Source organism: Gekko japonicus, unplaced genomic scaffold, assembly GCF_001447785.1.
Source record: "Gekko japonicus isolate JY-2015 unplaced genomic scaffold, Gekko_japonicus_V1.1 scaffold1569, whole genome shotgun sequence".
In the NCBI taxonomy this organism is placed as follows: Eukaryota; Metazoa; Chordata; class Lepidosauria; order Squamata; family Gekkonidae; genus Gekko; species Gekko japonicus.
The window spans coordinates 401,949-421,228 of NW_015169825.1; the positions used below are offsets into that span (position 1 = coordinate 401,949).

The 19,280-nt window shown below is 42.8% G+C and overlaps 1 protein-coding gene across 2 annotated transcripts in view; it reads right to left on the bottom strand.

Moving 5' to 3' along the window:
- Positions 1 to 19,280, bottom strand: part of BEND7 (BEN domain containing 7) — an 87,253-nt gene that overhangs the window by 56,109 nt on the left and 11,864 nt on the right. Inside the window, exons 3-5 of one of the 2 annotated variants that reach the window (XM_015417235.1) lie at positions 12,545 to 12,844; positions 6,326 to 6,448; positions 4,271 to 4,536 (exon numbers count right to left, since the gene is read on the bottom strand). In XM_015417235.1, the coding sequence (XP_015272721.1) occupies positions 4,271 to 4,536; positions 6,326 to 6,448; positions 12,545 to 12,844 (689 nt within the window). The remainder of the gene's footprint in view (positions 1 to 4,270; positions 4,537 to 6,325; positions 6,449 to 12,544; positions 12,845 to 19,280) is intronic. The other variant, XM_015417236.1, reaches the window with a different exon arrangement.

Consider the following 19,280-nt stretch of genomic DNA (forward strand, 5'->3'; position numbering starts at 1 on the left):
CACTTAGAAAACTGGAAACTGTCTTCTCAAAATGAAAAAGATTCAGTGAAGAAATTAATGATCTGCTTAGTCATCAGTGAGCTTTTCAGACCTCATATGCCTTAAGCTCAAACAAAGCCAATTGGCCACCCTCTTGCTTGCCAGATATTCACTTGACAAACATTCAGTTCAAAGGCTGAAATGCCAAGTGAACCCTTTCTAATTCCCAGCTATATATTTTGACATTTGCAAATTTGCAAATCCGAGATCCTGTATTCAAAACCAATCTTCACAGGCCCTGTGGGGAGCACCACTCATTCTGTCACAGGATGGCATATAAAACTGGGCAACTCAATCTCATGGTTAGGATGAAACTAGAATTGTGGAACCAGTGATTTGCACAAATCTAACCAAAGACTGACTCTCCCCTCCTTCCCTACCAAAGCCCTGCCTTTCTTCTGTACTGTTTGAGCACCAGTAGAGTTTTGCCAAAAGACTGCACTTAATGATGGGCCTTCAAGCTATTTGGACCCCACTGCTGGCAAGGGCCCATAAAGGGATGCTGGTTGTCTCCAGTGATACTGATGGCTGGTAGGGAGACAAACCTCTGTGATGCACAGATGACCTCTTCACTGTACTGCCCCAAGCAGCTGCCTAGGTAGCCTGGCTGGAAAATTGGCCCTGATGTAGCTTTCAGGACAGTTGCTCCTTCTATGGTTACCTATGCTCTGTCTTATCCATACAGAACTATTTTGTTCAGTGGGAAGAAGATGAATGCTACAGAAGGGGAAGAAGCTATATGAAATAGCCTTCTCGGGGGGGGATATTTATTTATTTAGTTTGATTTTTATCCCACCCTCCCTACGAACGGGCTCAGGGTCGGTTACAAAAAACTGGTCCAAATTACTGTATGAAAATATTTTGCTCTGTCACCTACATTATATTACAGCAAATAAGTTCATGTGGGTCTTGACAAGCTCACCTTGGCGTATTGGCTAATACCACCTGCTTCTGCCCAACAGCATATTGCTTGATCTCTCAGTCCTTGTTCCCAACAGAAATGGAGTGTACATCCTCGTACGCACACTAGCTCACAATGATTGCTTTCCCTCCTCCTTATTGCTTAGAGTGTTGGGATTTACAGTACAATGAACCTTTCATTGTTGTGACTGTGTTATTCTGTCAAGTCACATTTGTGCTACAAGGCACAAAAGTTCCATCTCGTCTTCCACACTATTTTACACCTACACAAAAATGTTTGTGTGTGTGTGTGCAAGATCATCCAGGGATCTGGAGAAGGGACACTCAGACCTGTTTCTCCTGTTCCTCTAATCCAGGTCATGGGGGTCTAAACCAGCACCAGTCCTCAGCAGAACAGTGACTAACAAGCAAACTTGACCCTCACCAGAAAGTAGTTTGGGTGGGGCTGCATGCTCTTAAAATATCAGGTATGCAATATTAAATGTGGCCTTGCAAATCCTCAGTGATGTCTGTGATTGAAAACCCCTTTCCATGACTACAAGTGATGTTCTAGGTTGGCCTTCTTTGCAGAAACCTCATCTTGTCATTCAGGGAACAGACGAGGAAGTTAAAATGGCACAGGAGCACAGCAAGAACTACATGCCAGCACTGCAGGGGGGCCACTCAGCTCAGACTCAGCCAACGGCACCAACGATGCTGCCTTCTTTTTGCACTGGAGCTGGTGGCAAGAGGCAGCAATGGGCACACTGCACCTATCACGGGAACTCCTGGCCAGGTCTGAGCCATGCACCCTGGCAGCACCAGCAAAACTCCTGAGGCTTGGCTCTGCTTGCACCCACAATGTTTCCCTGTCAGTTATATAGCCAGCACACCACTACTGCACAGCTGCAGACACTTTGGTAATGATACTGCAGCTGGGTAATTGACAGGTACCAGAGAACTGATCATCATGAGATGCTCGTATTCAGTAACTGAAACTCCAGAGGTGTGCTTTGTCCATTAAAAGCAGCCACTTCAAGGATGGCTGTGATTTGGAATGGAGCTACAGCAGTAAGAAAGGGGTTTTCCTCCCTGGTACTGTTTCCCTGAATGAACCCCTCCCATTGCTATAGCTAAGACCTGGCAGAGGGGAAAAAGGCAGGCCCAATAAGAATGAAGCACCTAGTGTCCCAGTCACAGAACTTCAATGTCCAGTGAGTTCAGGCCCTTTGCCTGCTTAAATCACTTCCCATTTATCATCTCAGTCAAGAAAAAAACAGCTTCATGTAGTCAGTCAATATTATTCCCATATTGCAGATGGGGGGGGGGAAGACTGAGGATGAGAAAGTGATTTTTCCTAGAGCCAAACTGGTCAGTTTGTGCCAAAGGAATGATGTGAATGGGGGACCCTGTGAATCTCAGCTCATTCTCTTAGTCACATTTTGTCAGTACTTAAAAGATTTTTTTTTAAATTTATCCTTGGATTTATATCCCGCCCTACCCCGACAGCTCAGGGCGGCTGACAATGGCACAATGTGCCAAGATTATAACAACAAGAACGCAAGTATAAAACAGTAAAATACAATAACAAATTTACAATACAAATTTAAACAAAGATGGGTAGATCTTAAACCCAACAGTAGCTTCCTGAAATCTATCATCCACTTCATGCCAGGGGCGCCTCCCCCGCCAGTGAGATCCAGACAATCGTGGTGATAGTACGACGGTGCATAGAAGGCAATGGTGGAATAGTAGTGGCGGTGGCTCCTACTCAAAAGCCTGGCGGAAGAGCTCAGTCTTGCAGGCCCTGCGGAACTGAGAAAGGTCCCGCAGGGCCCGGATCTCCTCCGGGAGCTCCTTCCACCAGGTAGGAGCCGCCACCGAAAATGCCCTGGTCCTGGTCGCCGCAAATTTAACATCACTAGGGCCTGAAATTTCCAGGAGATGACAACTCCCTGACCGTAGTGCCCTTGGGGGAACATATGGAGAAAGGCGGTCCCATCAGGTAGGCTAGGAACACAAATTAAAGTGATATTTTTGACCTTTAAAGTAATAAATGGTCTAAGAGCTTTTACTTTTGTATGATCTTGCGTGGTTAGTGTGTTAAACTAAAACCTGGAAGACCCATGTTTGACTCTCCACTCTGCCACAAAACTCAGTGGATGATCTGGGGCCACTCATTATCTCTCTCTCTCTCTGCCTAGGCTACCTCACAGGGCTGTTGTAAAGATAAAACAAGGTTTTTTTTAAAAGAACAAGTGCTATATATTATGAGTACTTATCCTTCTATACAGTCTTCATTTCACCCACACCCACACTGATGGCTGCGGGGTGATTCTGGGCTACTTATGAGCAGCACTGTTGCCATAGAAGCTTACTGGGTGAAGCTTACTCTGTGCATACTATGAATCTGTGACCTGATGGATATTATGTTTTTGACAGTATATTTTTAGTCACCTTGGGATCTTAGAAAGAAAAGCAGGATACAAGTGTTTCAAAATAAAATAAAAATATGCTACATAAAGGAGGGAACTCTGGTAAAGAGTCTTATCTGGGAAATGGCTGACAGAAAAGAGAGGCCAAGATAAGGCAGAGCTGAAGAGGAAATGGCTTTCTAAGAAGGCCTTGGCCCTTGAGAAAATCAGAGCCGAGAGCGGGAAACAAATCCACTAACAAGTTTATTCTGTCTACTTGTGATTCACTCTCATAGAGAGATACATTTTAGAACTAGGCAGAAAACACTCCTTTTATTGCTCATTTTACCTTCCCTTTGTGTTGTAGTGGTTATGGTTAGACAGATTTTGCTCAACTGTAACTTCTTTCTTTTCTGGTTTTCAAGCAGCAAGTGAGTGACCTAAAAGGCCTCTACATATAACCTGGCCCTTCTGCCCTGACATCCTTGTTTTCTTTAACGAGATGCCACAATATGTTCTGCAGTGCCAAAACTTAGTTTCCTTAAGGCTCACTTACTAGACTTTTTTGCAATCACAATAATCTCATGACAATAGGTTTCCCAATAAGCCCTTGCACAAGCAACCAAGCCTTATTTACTAGTGCCCTCAACAGAAACCATTTTTGAAGGATACCTTTGGAAGCAAACAAGTATAAAATATTAAATAGGAACTGGGAAGCCATATGGGTTTTTCAAGGGGAAAAAATGAAAGAAAGAAAAACTATGTGGATGACCAATTCTGATGTATTGTGAGGAAGCACAGCACTGCCTGTGCCTTGGATTTCCTGTATGAGGAGAAAGGCAAGAGCAACTGCTGTCAAGAGTTGCTCTACCAGAAACTCAAAGCTCTTTGCAATTTACCAGATCTGATCTACTTACATCGGAAGCTGACGAATCAAGGACGATTCCAAATCCTGAAACCTGTGGCTCCAATTTCAAAGAAGATTCAGATGCTTCCAGGCTAGACCTTTCAGCTTTTGCTGATAGCTTTTTTTCATTTTCAATAGTGCTGGGTTTCTTATTCACAGTAAGTGGTTCAATAGTCTTTGGGGGCAATTTTCTCTTTTTATTTCTCTTCCTTGACACTGTTGATTTCTGTGCACTGACCAAAGGAATGGAAGGTTGATGTCTGTTCTGAGCAGCAACTGAAGAAAAGAAAAGCCCATGAGTGAAGCACACTAATGCATTCGCTGCTGGCAATCTAGTCCCCAAACAATTTGGTTAGATAGGATGAACCTCACCCTACCCCTGCTATAGCCCAACACCCCATCTTATGCACAGCTTGACTTGCTCTGTGTTACAACGTGGGCTTCTCTTAGGAAAGGGTCAGGGATCCTCCCCGCATACATGCTGAGCAGCAATACTGCAGACCATTGTCAGCAGCACCCATGATGTCTGGCCAAGAACAACACTCCCCGCCCCCCAATTGTCAGCATGGCAACATCTTTAGCAATAAAGCCATAGTGTCTACGTTGCTCAGGCCAAAATGGCTGCTGACCCTTGACCATTATATATTAGAAATGTTATCCTTATTGATAGCCCTGGTATATAACTATTATAGCAGTTTAGAACTATGTACCAAATTTCAGCTTCCTAGCTAATATGGACATAACCTTTTGAGTAGGCTTTTGAGAAATGTCCTTAGGCAAGGACTAGTTCACAGTATGCACGTTCGACACTATGATGACTTGCTTTTGTGAAAGGCCTGTCATGAACCTAGCATCACAGCCAGAATTTTCATGTCCTTTCAAATACAAGTACAACGCTCGGCAATGGCGCCAGTTCACACATCTAACTGCCAGCCACTGAGTGTAGACTCATTCCCAGTGCCAACCTCTGCAGAGTTATTCCAGTCTAAGTCCACAGAAGCCAACGAGCTCAGAAGGTTCAACTCAGGATTTACTAGAAGTTTGAGTCCAGTGGCATTGATGAAGTGTGCATGCACACAAACGCTTATACCCAGAATAAACTCGGTCAGTCTTAAAGGTGCCACTGGACTCAAACTTTGTTCTGTTGCTTCAGACCAACATGGCTACTTACCTGAATCAGGATTTAAAGTAAGTCATGTGAAATCGAAGGACACATGAATAAGCGCCACTTCTGAAGCATACCCAGAAGAAGCCTTAGCATATCACTGCCTGTGCATAGCTCCACAATGCAATATGCTTTTATATTTTTGGTCCTCAAACTTCATCTAAATCTCGCTCTAACTTAAAATCATTGTTTTTCATTTTATCTTTGGTGGATATACTGGGGATATATTGGGGATATTCTTTTAAATATCTGAAAGCAGTTAAGCACACTCCATTCTTTCCCCCCAAATCCTGTCTCCAACACCATTTCTGCATATGGTCTGTCCAGTTTCTGGACTGGCAAAAGCAATCTAAGCAGATTTACACCCTAAACCCTGGGTTTAGAATAGCGCTGTTATGGGAAGGGGAATTTCCTTTCCAAAATTTACTTTTCTAGATACAGCCACTGATTTTTCTTATTCTCTTTTTAAAGAGGAATTTCTCTTTGGTTTCTCTTTGTAGAAAAACCAATTTACCTTTTTGTAACTTCAGCCCCTGCAGTTGTTTTATGTTACACATCACTGAGTGGGGCTCTAGCAGGAGTATAGGAAGGTTTGGGAAGACACTGCCAGCCTCTGAGCATCTACAGAGTGAAATTCTGAAATGTTGCAGAACTTCAGTCCTGCCCCTCCTCTCTTCAAACTCCTCTTTGATTAAAACAGAACTGATTCAAAACTGACTCCAAATTTGTAAAACAAAGAAAAGGAACAGATTGCTGGATTTCAGGGAGAAACTGGGTAAAGAGGAATTAAGAAAATTTCTTTTAACAAGGGTGTAACTCTGCTTCAGATTTCATTGCAAGCATGTCATGTATGCGGATTCCACTTAGATTAACTTTTTGTGATACAACAGACTATCATACCTGCTTGAATTTGCATTATCTTTCTCATGGTCTTAAGCTCTTGAAGAATGGCCTGCAATGCTGGTTGGCAGTTACAAGTGCAACAGTTTGAGCCAGCTGAGGAATTAGCTACTGGAATTTCTCCTGAGGAAGAAAGGGAAAATAAACACTGTGATGAAGACCAAGCTCTTTCCAACAGAAGACCATGACAGGATTTTAAAAGCTGACAATATATGCCTGTCAGGAAGCCAAAACCTAAAATTAAAACTGCCACTGCATGGCAGTAACCCGAGTTGTGCTCTGCCATCCCTTTCTCCCACACCAATGTTATTACATGGCATGCTGAAGTCTGTATAAAGCTGCAAACACATTGTAAGCTCACAGTGGTCCTCCTTATTGTCAAGCAAGTTCATGGCAGGTAACAGTAGCACCAAAAAGCCCTTGCTGCAATCACAGTCATTTTATCATGCTAAACAAAAAAGTCAGAGAAAATTTGCACTGGTATGGGAACAGCCTCACAAAGAAAGAGATGACTGCATAATAAAAGTTTATTACGTAAAGATCTAATAAGCCTCAAATGGGCTAAAAGCTGCTTGTTGTTTTATAGTATTCAGAAAGTAAAGTAAAAACAAAAAGGTTTGTTCATAAAAATTGGGGATAAAGAAATTCTGGAGTCGGGAACCAGGAGAAAATATTAATAACTTTCCCGCTCTCTGGGATCACAAACTCCTATTTCCCATTATTTATGTTCAAGTGCTGTAGTCAAGGATAGTTTCCATCTCTATCCTTGCTACTGAATCATGTTTCAATGAGTATTCTTTTTATTATCTTTTAGATTCAGAACCCCCTTCCTGGGCACAACTCTGATGCTTCCTGACCTTGGTAAGGTGATGATTTTAGCTAACCCCTGATCAGTTCCTAAATGATGGCCTTGCCATCCTAGACAACCATTATCAAGTGTTATATTTAAAAGTAAGGGTGTTTTTTTGATGTTTTAGGCCAAAAAGATGTTTTTGCTTGCTACATGGAATCCAGATGCATTCCTCACACGATCACATGATGCTACCCCATACCAAGTGAGAGCATTGGGAGCTGAACCAGGAATCTTCTGCATGCAAATCAGATGGCCTACCACAGAGCCATGGACCTTCCTCTAAACTAATGAGCACCTGAAGCTGCCTTATACAGAGCCAGACCCCTTGGGCTATCAAAGCCAGTGCTGTCTACTCTAACTGGCAGCAGCTCCACAGGGTCTCAAGTAGAGGTCTTTTCACATCACCTACTATCTGATCCTGGTTTAAATGAAAAGGCATGGGAATTAAATCTGAGATCTTCTGCCTGCAGTGGAGGTGCTCAACCTCCCCTCCCGAAGAAAATGATTCAACCGTGCAAGCTTGGTGCTGACTCTGGAAACACTCTGATTGCTTTTTGGAGTATTCTGTGGAATGTGGTTACCTGAATGACTTCATGGGCACATGATGAACATGTCTGTACAGCGTGCTGCCCCCCCCCCCAATGTCTGTGAACATCTGAAGGTTGGTGTACTTGTTTAGACAATGAGTGCTCTGCAGAAGAGCAACTCCAAGGGGAGAAGTGACATGGCTCCCAAAGGAAAACACAAAGACACATCAACAAGCTTCTTCCCTCTATTGCAATAATGGGATATTCTAGCAGGGAAGCACCTAATCAGCTTTGGACAGCCAAGGAAAATCCCTCACAAACAGCTCTGACAAGGTGGATAACGGAATACAAAAGACACAAAGGGAGCTCCACACAGGTGGCACTATATGTAAAAAAAGGGAGGGGGGCTCTTAAGCATGATAGGGTTAATAAAAAGAGAAAGTCAAGACAAAAACTCAACAGATCATGGACCTGTTATGAACACACCCTATGAACCCAGAACATACCACGATAATCAGTGAGCTTGACCATGTATGAACATAAGAGGCTGCCTTAAACTGAATCAGACTCTTGGTCCATCAAGGTCAGGACTGTCTACTCTTACTGGCAGTGGCACTCAAGGGTCTCAGGGAGAGCACTTTCACATCAGCTACTGACCCTTTTAAATGGAGAGGCTGGGGACTGACGCCGGGGTCTTCTGCATGACAAGCAGATGCTCTACCACTGAAGCCACAGCACCGTGTCAATAGTTGTCTGTTAACACATTGCAAGAGCAAATTCACTGAGAAGTTCTGCTGTTCAGCATTTATGCATTGCAACAGAGCATAAGGGGCTCTCTGGCCAAGCTACCCAAGTGACTGCTTGTGGCTGCAGAATGAAGAGGGTACTGATGCATCAAAGGGATTTCATTTGCTCCAAGCCATAAGTGACACAGTATGCGACTTACATCACCATCTGGGCCTGTGCTGCTGATGGCCAGGGCCAAGTCAGACCCCTTATGGCTTTGCCACAAGTCGTTGGCATAGACCTGGCCAGGGGCAGTACAGGCCCAGGAGGTCATGTGCCAGACTTAAGGCAACAAGATACCATGAACCAGCCCTACAGTGGGGCTTGCACAGAATTGGCTCCCAGTTTTTTCCAGAGGTATTCTGGGGAAATCTATCTTCCTTCCCATTTGATCATATAACCTTGCAGTAGGGGAAAAAATAATAATAATGACATGAATTTTTTTAAAATTGCCTGCTGCTCTACTCTCTCTGAATAAGATCCACATCTCTTTGTATCTCACAAAGAACTAAGCTTAGCTAATAAAAATATTGTATGAAGTCGTCTTCTCCCCTTTCAGTTTTTAAAATATTCCAATGAATATCATATTTTGAAAAAGCAATTATAGTTAGTAAATACCCGTTCATGTTCTGTGCTACAAATATAATGCGTTGCTCATGAGGGTATTAACAAACTGAAGTCTCCAATGAAGGCCTGATTTCCCACTGAAACATGGGGGAATTTACACGATAATTTCCATTATCATAGACAGAAAATACCCATGTCTACCTATATACTGTGGGGGGGGGGGCAGTATTTCATATCAAAAGCAGGCTCTGCCAATGAATATTTATTAAGACTTATTATTTATTTAATTACATTTTTAAATCACCTAATCCCAACAGGTGTGGGCCTCTAGGAGATGTACAAATTCAAAAACAATAAAACCATAAAGTCATTATCAAAATATATTGTTCAGTAATTAAAAATCAAAAGGTGAATTTTTGTGAATCCCTCCCACTATCTGGTCTGTGTTGCCTCATGCGTATGGGGTGGGTGGGAAGGAATTAGAGATGTTCAATCCTTCAGGGAACAGAGATCCAGGAAGGGTGCCAGCCATGATGTAAGCCATCGCTGTCCTCAACTAAACACCTGGCAGAACATCTCTGCCTTACAGACCCTGTGGAATTGCATAAGATTCCGCAAGGCCCTGATGTTATTTGGCAGAGAGTTCCACCAGGTTGGGGCCAGGGTCAAGAAGGCCCTGGCCCTAGTTGAGGACAGCTGGATATCTCTAGGGCTAGGGACCACCAGCAAGTTGTTCTGTGAAGAGCGGAGCGCTCTCCTGGGGGCATACCGGAGAAGGCAGTCCTGTAGATATGTTGGTCCCGGACTGCTCAAGGCCTTAAAGGTCAAAACCAAAACCTTGAACTTGACTCGGTGCTCCACCAGAAGCCAGCACAGGTCAAATATGTGCAGTCCGTGGTGTCCCTGTCAGGACTTGCACTGCCGTATTCTGGATCCATTGGCGCTTCCGGGTCAGTCTTAAGGGCAGGCCAGCGTAGAGTGAGTTACAGTAGTCTAGCCTGGAGGTAACCATCTCATAGATTACTGTGGCTAAGTTGGGGTGAGCTGCTGAGGAAAGGGGTCAGCTGCTGAGCCTGGCATAGATGGAAAAATGCCAACCTGGCTGTATGTGTGACCTAGGGCTGCCAAGTGGGGGCGGGTGGCGGGTAAACCCCCGCTTCGGAGGCCCGATTTCCGCCGCCACGGAATCAGGCCCCGGGGGGAACTCTGCCCCCCGAAGCACAGCTATGCTGCGTCACCAGAGGTGACGCAACCACGTCAATCATGTTGGGGGCGTGGCCCCGATCGTCGGAGGGAAAACTCTATGGCGGCGCGCATCGAAGGACAGCTCCCGGAGCCCAGCGAGGCTCCCCCCCCCCCGGTAAGATATTTTGACTTGGCAACCCTAGTGTGACCTGGGCCTCCATATTTAGAGAGGCATCCAAGATCAAGCCCAAGCTCTTGACGGACTGCACTGGTACCAATGGTGCTCTGTCAAGAGCAGGTAAGCTGAACCCAAGCCCCAAAGCTCCCCCACCCAGCCACAGAACATCCGTCTTTGTTGGATTCAATTTCAACCTACTCTTTTTTAACCATCCCACCACGTTCCTATCATCTTCTTTCAGATCCCTAACAGTGAAGCAAGAATCATCTTATGAAAACATTCTCACTCAATGCTCAAATCATCACCATGATTGGTTTAAGGAACAAAAGCAACATTTTTATCAAATTATAATTTTTGTACATTAATGGAAAAACAATAAACTATTAATAAAAATCAATTTTTAATTTAAAAATACTTTTAAAAAATTGAGTTGCCTTTAACAGCCATTTCTTCTTTGTGCTCTCTACACCCCTCCCCATCATGTAGGAAAGCCAATTTTGAATTAAAAGTGGCTTGCTGAACAGCAGAAACATTACAAGATATGAAGCTTACATATTTATTTTTATTTTTTCCATTAATGATGTGGCGTCACACTTCTATTCTCTGGATTGACAAACTGAAAATTCCATCAGGACAAGCAGCTTCATTAAAAAGAAGTCCAAGTCAGCTTTCAGTTTCCTGAGCAAAAGAGGACTACCAGCACAAGCAGTTTTGACTCAGTCTAGATGACAGGTTCACCCCAGTCCTGGAAGGACTAAAACTAGGTCTAGATCCATCATGAAGTAAGAGCAAGGCAGCAGTTTTTTCCATGCCATCCAATGACATCACTAAAGGATGGCCAATTTAGTTAACTGTGATGAGGGCACCAGTGGATTTGTAATACTAAGGGGTGGTTTGGATCCTTAAAACAGCAATGCAGAAAGCTGAGCAAAGCAGCCCATTTGGTTCCACAGCCCTAAAATGCCTATTTCCTATTCAAGACTGGTTTGTTTCACAATCACACTCCCCTATAAGCTGGGCGTTATAAATTGGTAGCTTCCAGGGATCAGGGCCTTCTTTGTTAGGACACCCTGATGATGGAACTCTTTCTACAACATGCCAGGCAAAAGTTGTTTTATGTTCTCAGGCTTTTATCAGGTTATACCTGTGGACTTGTTTCTTTCCTATATACACAATATACACTGTGTATAATGTGAAAGGTATTGATTTTAGTATGATTTAACTGTTTTTTGCCTTTGTTCTTATATTGTTTTAATTAGCACGTAATCCACCTTGGAGGCCAGAAAATCAAAAGGAAACTGTCTGCCACACTAGAAACTTCCAGTTCTATCCAATCTCAGGACTCATATAGACAAGGTCACTGTTTTCCCCAAATACATTTCACCCTCTGGCCAATAGACCAGCTGGGGCCAATTAGTGCTCAGGACTCAAGCCTCAGTTCAACAGTATCACTCTGCACACACATCTTTTTTCCAGGGAGTATATTTGCTAGAGAGGAATATAAAATTGTAGATGATCCTGGAGAAGGAAAGCTCGTTGTCTTCAAAGATAAAGGCTCACAAAATGGAGGAATGGGTTCTGAACACAGGGAAAAGTTAGTTTGGGTGATATTTACCACTGTTTGGGATAAAGGCTAAAATAAGAGCTCCTCCTTTCCTGATGAAACATATCTAGATTCCAAACAACAAGCAACAGTGATGTACCTAAATGGTTTTTAGAAGACTGTACCCTTTTCTGTCTCTAAAGCCAAATATAAGTTATTTAGCAACATTTGGAAATGCAAGTTCACAATTCTTAATCAAAACATAAAACACAAGGCACATCTTTTACATATACATGTAAATACATACACAGAAGAATGTATGAGATTTAAATGTAGAATCTGAATAGAGAGGACCATGTGAAAAAGGCCATGAAAATATCACAGTTATGCATCACAGCCATAATAGACCCAACAAATAATCCATTAAAGCAAAAAAGTGGAACTGTAGCAATGGGGAAGAAGACAGGTACATCACCAGAACTGTTGAACTGAAACGTTTAACGAGCCAATATTCTCACAATTTAACCTGGAAATTTAGCATAATTTAAACAATGTAATGAATATATAATGCAAGTCATACCATTGGAACCCACAGCTCTTGCTTGGTTTTGGAATGTTTTGGAACGGGTTCCATACTGTCCTGAAAAGTGGCTCGCCTGAGCAGGTACTTCATTCCATGCACCACTTGGAGATGGATGAAGGTTTGCTTGGGGTTCTGCAGAGGGGTTCAGGCGGGAAGTCCAGGCCAAGTCTAAATCCTGGGGTTCTTCCTTCAGCTTCTCACCCTCTTTGCCAACCCGCTGATAGATTCTTCCAGTGCTGTCATTCAGTAATCTTCTCATCCCTGTAATTTGTTTTTTAATTTCCCGGCTTTCATCTCCTAGTGGGAAAAAAACCCACAGTTATCACTCTATATTTGCAAGAATGGTAATGATTTGCAATACTGTATTTCAGATTACTCTGAGAATTTCTAGTTTATGAAACACATGCAATTTGTGTATCAGGCATACATTTTTCCAATGCAGACACACAAATACAAAGGAATTTAGATCCAATATACATCTCAACTGCTGTAGTATTAAGCACATGATCACCTGTATCATAGTGCACCCGTGTGTGCATGTTTCTATGCATGTTTTAACACACACACACAAACCTTGGTATGCGTTATCATACACTGCTTCGGCAGTACAGATCCTGGGATGTGTACTAGGTGGTAATAATCTCCCAAATGCTTTTCTGAACCCTGTTTTTTAAACAGGTTAATAATGCTAGTTTTTATAACATCACGGTTCATAAAGAGGGTCTCATTTTATAAAAAGAAACCAGTGGCTGTGAGGGGTTAAATTAACTCTCTTACGAGTGTCATCAAGGGCCACTGGAAGTAATAATAACTGATGGAATATAAGGCCTGTGGACATGGGACTATGCACTCCTTCTCTAGAACAAAAAGCATTCTTGGTATTCAGTGTGGTGTAGTGGCTGGAGTATCAGACTAGGATCTGGGAGACCCAGGTTCAAATCCCCCCTCTGTCATGGAAGCCTGCTGTGGGTGACCTTGCATCACTGACATAATCACTGCTAACGAGTACACCCTGCATGTATGTGCATACATCTGTTTGTAAGAAAAAGTCAACGTGTGTTCACTCTACAAATGAAACTAGGGACCAATACTTGGATAAGTGTTTGGGTTCAACCACACATTCAGCTGTATGTGTTTTGAATGTAACATGAAAATTACTTAATGCATGTATAAAGAAAAATCAAGTGTACACTTTACAAATACCGTGTGTGTGTGTTCACTGCAATTTGTGAATACGGCTATATTCCCAGCCTAGCCTACCTCACAGTGCTGTTGGGAGGATAAAATGCAAGAGAGAAGAAATGCTGTAAGCCACTCTGTGTCCCCATTTGTGAGAAAGGTGGGGTAGAAATGATGTAAATAATAAATTAATCACGGTTAGCAACCGTTACACATGACATTTAACTTTAGTTCAGGGACACAGTTAAGGGCATAAGGAAAAGAGAGAATGCAATCCCATGGATCACTCTCAATCCCTTAACCTTGTTTAACATTACATTTGCACTGGCCCTTTGAATGTCTCTTGAGAAATGACTGCAGCTCTGGGCCATCCCAGGGAAAATATTGACAACCAGGTCAACCTGTTCCTTCCATCTACCACTTTGAAGTCAAACTGAAGTTCTTTTCATTGATCACAAGTAGATTTTGGACATATTCCGCACCTAGGTTTTATTAGGATTATGCAAGTAAACACTTAACTCATCATTCCTAATAGATTTATTAGGTTGAGCCAAACAACTCAGCCTGTGCAGTATCAGGCTGCAAGTGCAGAGTGCCCAGAAATGATATAATGATGGAGAAAGCTGAACAGTAACAGAACAACAAAAAGAAAAAGAACAGTTACATTTTATTTACTATCTACACAATAGTATACAGCTAGAGTCTTCGATGCACAGAAATTCATATTATGAAAAGGAAATAATGTGGGCAAGAACACTGCAACTGTTTCTAATAAAAATCAGCACATTTAAAAACAATTATGTATTCTTCATCATCTAAGTATTAATTTTATTTATTTAATTTTATTTATGACAGTGGTTCTTGCACCCATATGAGAATTTGGAGCACAGTTGCTATTCTGCCTACTGAGGCATGCAAATACATTTCATTAGCAATAAGAAAAGTCTTCAACAAGATTGTAAAGCATTTTAAGAATGAGCAAAAATGAAGACTGAATAAGCCATTTACACAAGATGTATTTTCTACACTGAATTCACTTTCTTGTAGGAAATGCATCTAGTTTATTTTAAATGCGCACACACACAAGCACATATGTATAACACAAACAAACTCAAAGCCTTTCATTGCCGTATAAGTATCTTGCTCTTAAGGCTGGCTGGTCTATGGAATCTGAGAGACTAACTTGGGGAAATCTAGAAGAAGGAGAATTGTACTGTATTCAACATTCCTTCAATCAGGGATGGGGAGTCCTGTGGGCAAAATCTAGCTTTATTTCAATCCCAGATGGGCAACACCAAAATCAGATTGATTATATAATTTGCAGTCAAAGATGGAGAAGCTCTATCCAGTCAGTAAAAACAAGACCTGGAGCTGACTGTGGCTCAGTTCATGAGCTACTCATTGCAAAATTCAGACTTAAACTGAAGAAAGTTGGGAAAACCACTAGGCCATTCAGATTTGACCTAGATCACATCCCTGATTAATATACAGTGGAGGTGAAGAATAGGTTTAAGGGACTAGATCTGATAGATAGAGTGCCTGAAGAGCTATGGACAGAGGTTCATGACATTGTACAGGAGGCAGCAATCACCACCATCCCAAAGAAAAAGAAATGCAAGAAAGCAAAGTGGCTGTCTGATGAGGCTTTACAAATAGCAGAGGAAAGAAGGAAAGCAAAAGGCAAAGGTGAAAAGGAAAGATTTACCCAACTGAATGCAGATTTCCAGAGAACAGCAGGAAGAGATAAGGAGGCTTTCCTGAATGAACAATGAAAAGTAATAGAGGAAAACAACAGAATGGGAAGGACTAGAGATCTCTTCAAGAAAATTGGAGAAATCAAGGGAGCGTTCCATGCAAAGCTGGCCATGATAAAGGACAAAAACGGTAGGGACCTAACAGAAGCAGAAGAGATTAGGAAAAGATGGCAAGAATACACAGAAGAACTATACAAGAAAGACCTCGATGTCCTTGACAACCACGACGGTATAATCACTGACCTCGAGCCAGACATCCTGGAATGTGAAGTGAAATGGGCCTTAGAAAGCATTGCTAACAACAAAGCTAGTGGAGGTGATGGTATCCCAGCTGAGCTATTCAAAGTCTTAGAAGATGATGCTGTTAAAGTGCTGCACTCAATTTGCCAGCAAATTTGGAAAACGCAACAGTGGCCACAGGATTGGAAAAGATCAGTATACATTCCAATCCCAAAGAAGGGCAATGCCAAGGAATGTTCAAACTATCGCACAATTGCACTCATATCACACGCTAGCAAGGTCATGCTCAAGATCCTACAAGCTAGGCTTCAACAGTACGTGGATAGAGAACTGCCAGAAGTACAAGCTGGGTTTCGAAGAGGTAGAGGAACGAGAGATCATATTGCCAACATTCGCTGGATTATGGAGAAAGCAAGAGAGTACCAGAAAAACATCTACTTCTGCTTCATTGACTATGCTAAAGCCTTTGACTGTGTGGATCACAACAAACTATGGCAGGTCCTTAAAGAGATGGGAGTACCAGACCACCTCACATGTCTCTTGAGAAACCTGTATAAGGGCCAAGAAGCGACAGTTAGAACCGGATACGGAACAACTGATTGGTTCAGCATAGGAAAAGGAGTACGACAAGGATGTATACTGTCACCTTGCTTATTTAATATATATGCAGAGTACATCATGCGAAATGCTGGCCTGGATGAATCACAAGCGGGAATTAAGATTGCTGGGGAAAAGATCAACAACCTCAGATATTTGGGGAAGCAGTGACAGATTTCACGTTCCTGGGATCCAAGATCACTGCAGATGGTGACTGCAGCCATGAAATTAAAAGACGCCTGCTCCTTGGGAAGAAAGCAACAAACATAGACAGCATAATAAAAAGTAGAGACATCACCCTACCAACAAAAGTCCGCATGGTCAAAGCAATGGTATTTCCAGTAGTAATGTATGGCTGTGAGAATTGGACTAAGGAAGGCCGAGTGCTGAAGAATAGATGCTTTTGAATTATGGTGCTGGAGAAGACTCTTGAGAGTCCCTTGGACTGCAAGGAGATCAAATCAGTCAGCCGAATCAGATTTTCTATGATTCGGCTGAATAAATACCCGAAAAATACCGATTTGGCTACTGATTTAGCTGAGTCAGAAGAAAAGCCAATATTATCCAGCTTTTATTTGGGCTCAGCTTCACTTGCCACAGCAGCATTTCACCCACCTTCCAGGTGAACTTGCGCCACTTCCAGGTTCCTCGCGCGTGGCTTAGTTTTGCAAAAGCCATTTAAAGAGAAAGTTCTCTTCAAATGGCTTTCACCAAGCCCCATGAATGTCTTCCCTCCTTGAGTCATGCTGCAGCGACTACATGCCTCAGCAAGTGAAGGGAAGGCATTTAAAGAGACCACAGTCTCTTTATATGCCTTCCATTCACTCACTGAGGCGTGCAGCCACTGCAACGCAACTCAGGGAGGGATGGTAAGGTATGGAGCCGAATAAATTCAGCAATAGCGATTCTTTCCTGAATCCTAATATCATACCAATATTGGGATCCCGCAATATCAGTATACACCTGTATTTTTCTGGTCTGGTATAGCCAAACTGGAAAAATACCATTTTTGTTGGTGCATGCACACCCCTACTTGAGAACCCAATTCACCAATCTCAGCTCCAAAATAATGCTGTCCTTGGGAAAGAAACTCATTTTAGATCACTGGCTTAGATTTCCCACTTATTATGTAGGTATCTTCTACATACATGAACATTAATTGTTATAAAACTTTATATACAACCTCAGAAGTCTTTTAAATATGTAACTGAATGGGTTGACATCTGCCAATCATGTCTGCTGATTGGGGGGGGGGCAATTTTAACTGATTCTCGACTACTGTGACAGACCTCCAACTCCCCCCTCTAACTCCAACTCTCAGAGCAGTATTAGGCAGGGTATTCTAGGCCTAAACAGAAACTAGAAACTTGGCTGGTATACTTGAAAAATCTCTGCAGGCCAGCTCGGCACATTTCTAAGGACTGTAAAGTTCAACACGGATTGATGCTTCCTTCTCCAGGTGGGTATTTATGAATTATTAGGAAAAAGATACTCTCAACCTTTTCAGTGCTACAGTTTGATTTCTATTTCATTCTGTTTCAAGAAAGCCTCTTTACTGGCTTACAGCTAGTACAAATCACTTTCATATGAAATCAAACATTTCAGACTGATAATTCTTCTATTGTACAAATCCAGTATTCAGAAAATTGAAGCACATGCAACATAACCTCTTAAGACAGGACAACGGTATATGTGTGTGAATGCTGATTTAAATACCTTATCTGCTAGAAGCCCTACAACCTGGGGTAGGGAGAGGGTGGTTCCCAAGATAGTCAAACAAACCAGCCTTCAAATGTTCCATTTTCCAACTCATAACTCAGCTTGGAAAGAGTTTATTGTGCTTTCACACCAGAATTAAGTTTTTAAAGCAACGGATTTTAATCAGAATGCTCCCTCTCCCCTTAGAACAAGGAAATAAATTCACAGCTCCTGAAGTTCTTTCTGTTACAGAGTGCTGTATCCAGGAACAGGTGAAGTCCGTGTCAGGCATGTGATTGACTTTGACAAAAGCCGAGCCAGTAGAGAAGAGACTGCATCATGTGCCTCAGAAAAGGCAGATGACCAATACTGGCAGACCTTGAACCAGTGCACAATGATGAAGCATCAGAGCAAGACACACAACCTCAGAAGGCAGATTCCAAAGCAATCATGCCAGAGATTTGGAGCAGTACAACACAGGAAGAGGCAGTGTCATGGGTCAGCCAGGGCTCAGGAGAAGAGGAGCCCCATGTAGCCAGCCTTGAGTTAACAGAAGCTGACCAGCAGGAAAATGAGCTGCAGGCTTGTCAGGATTCACAGCCAACAGCTGGTGCAGAGCCACCAACACCCTCCAGCCTTGATTCAGCAGGTGAACCTCAGTTGGCCATTCCCAGCCCACTGGTATCACCAACTCCCTTAAGAGTGCCACAGACGGAGGCTGAGAATAGAGCTACACACAAGACGGCAAAATGCACGCCTTCTGGCCCAATGCCAGCTGCTTGCTGATAACAAAGATAAGTAATTGCAGTATTGCTTCTAAGCAGCTGGTTGCAAGCATAACCCTTAGGCATGGGGCTATAAAAACCAGCCAAGAGAGGATGTTAGATGTGGACACAACATGTACAATAGACACTAACCCACTGAATCTGCCTTGCCTGACTTCTGGACTCCTGACCAAGGCTCTGCCTTGCCTAACTTCTGGCACCTGATACTCGGAGCCTGAAAGCCAGTACAGGCAGAAGTGAGAATGAGAAGACAGGTGGACTGGACAGCTTTCTGATAGCAAATGAAAATCCAGGACCACACTTCCAATGTTCATTGCGACTGAACAAAGGCATACCAGCCTTATGCTTGTCCAATCTCAGAAGGTCGGTGATACCATCTGAACCTTCTACCTGGAAGGAAGTAGAACAGATGTCAGCAGCCGAAGCCAGCAGGTGGAAGAAGGCAGTGCAAGAGGAGGCTGATGCTCTACACAAAAATAA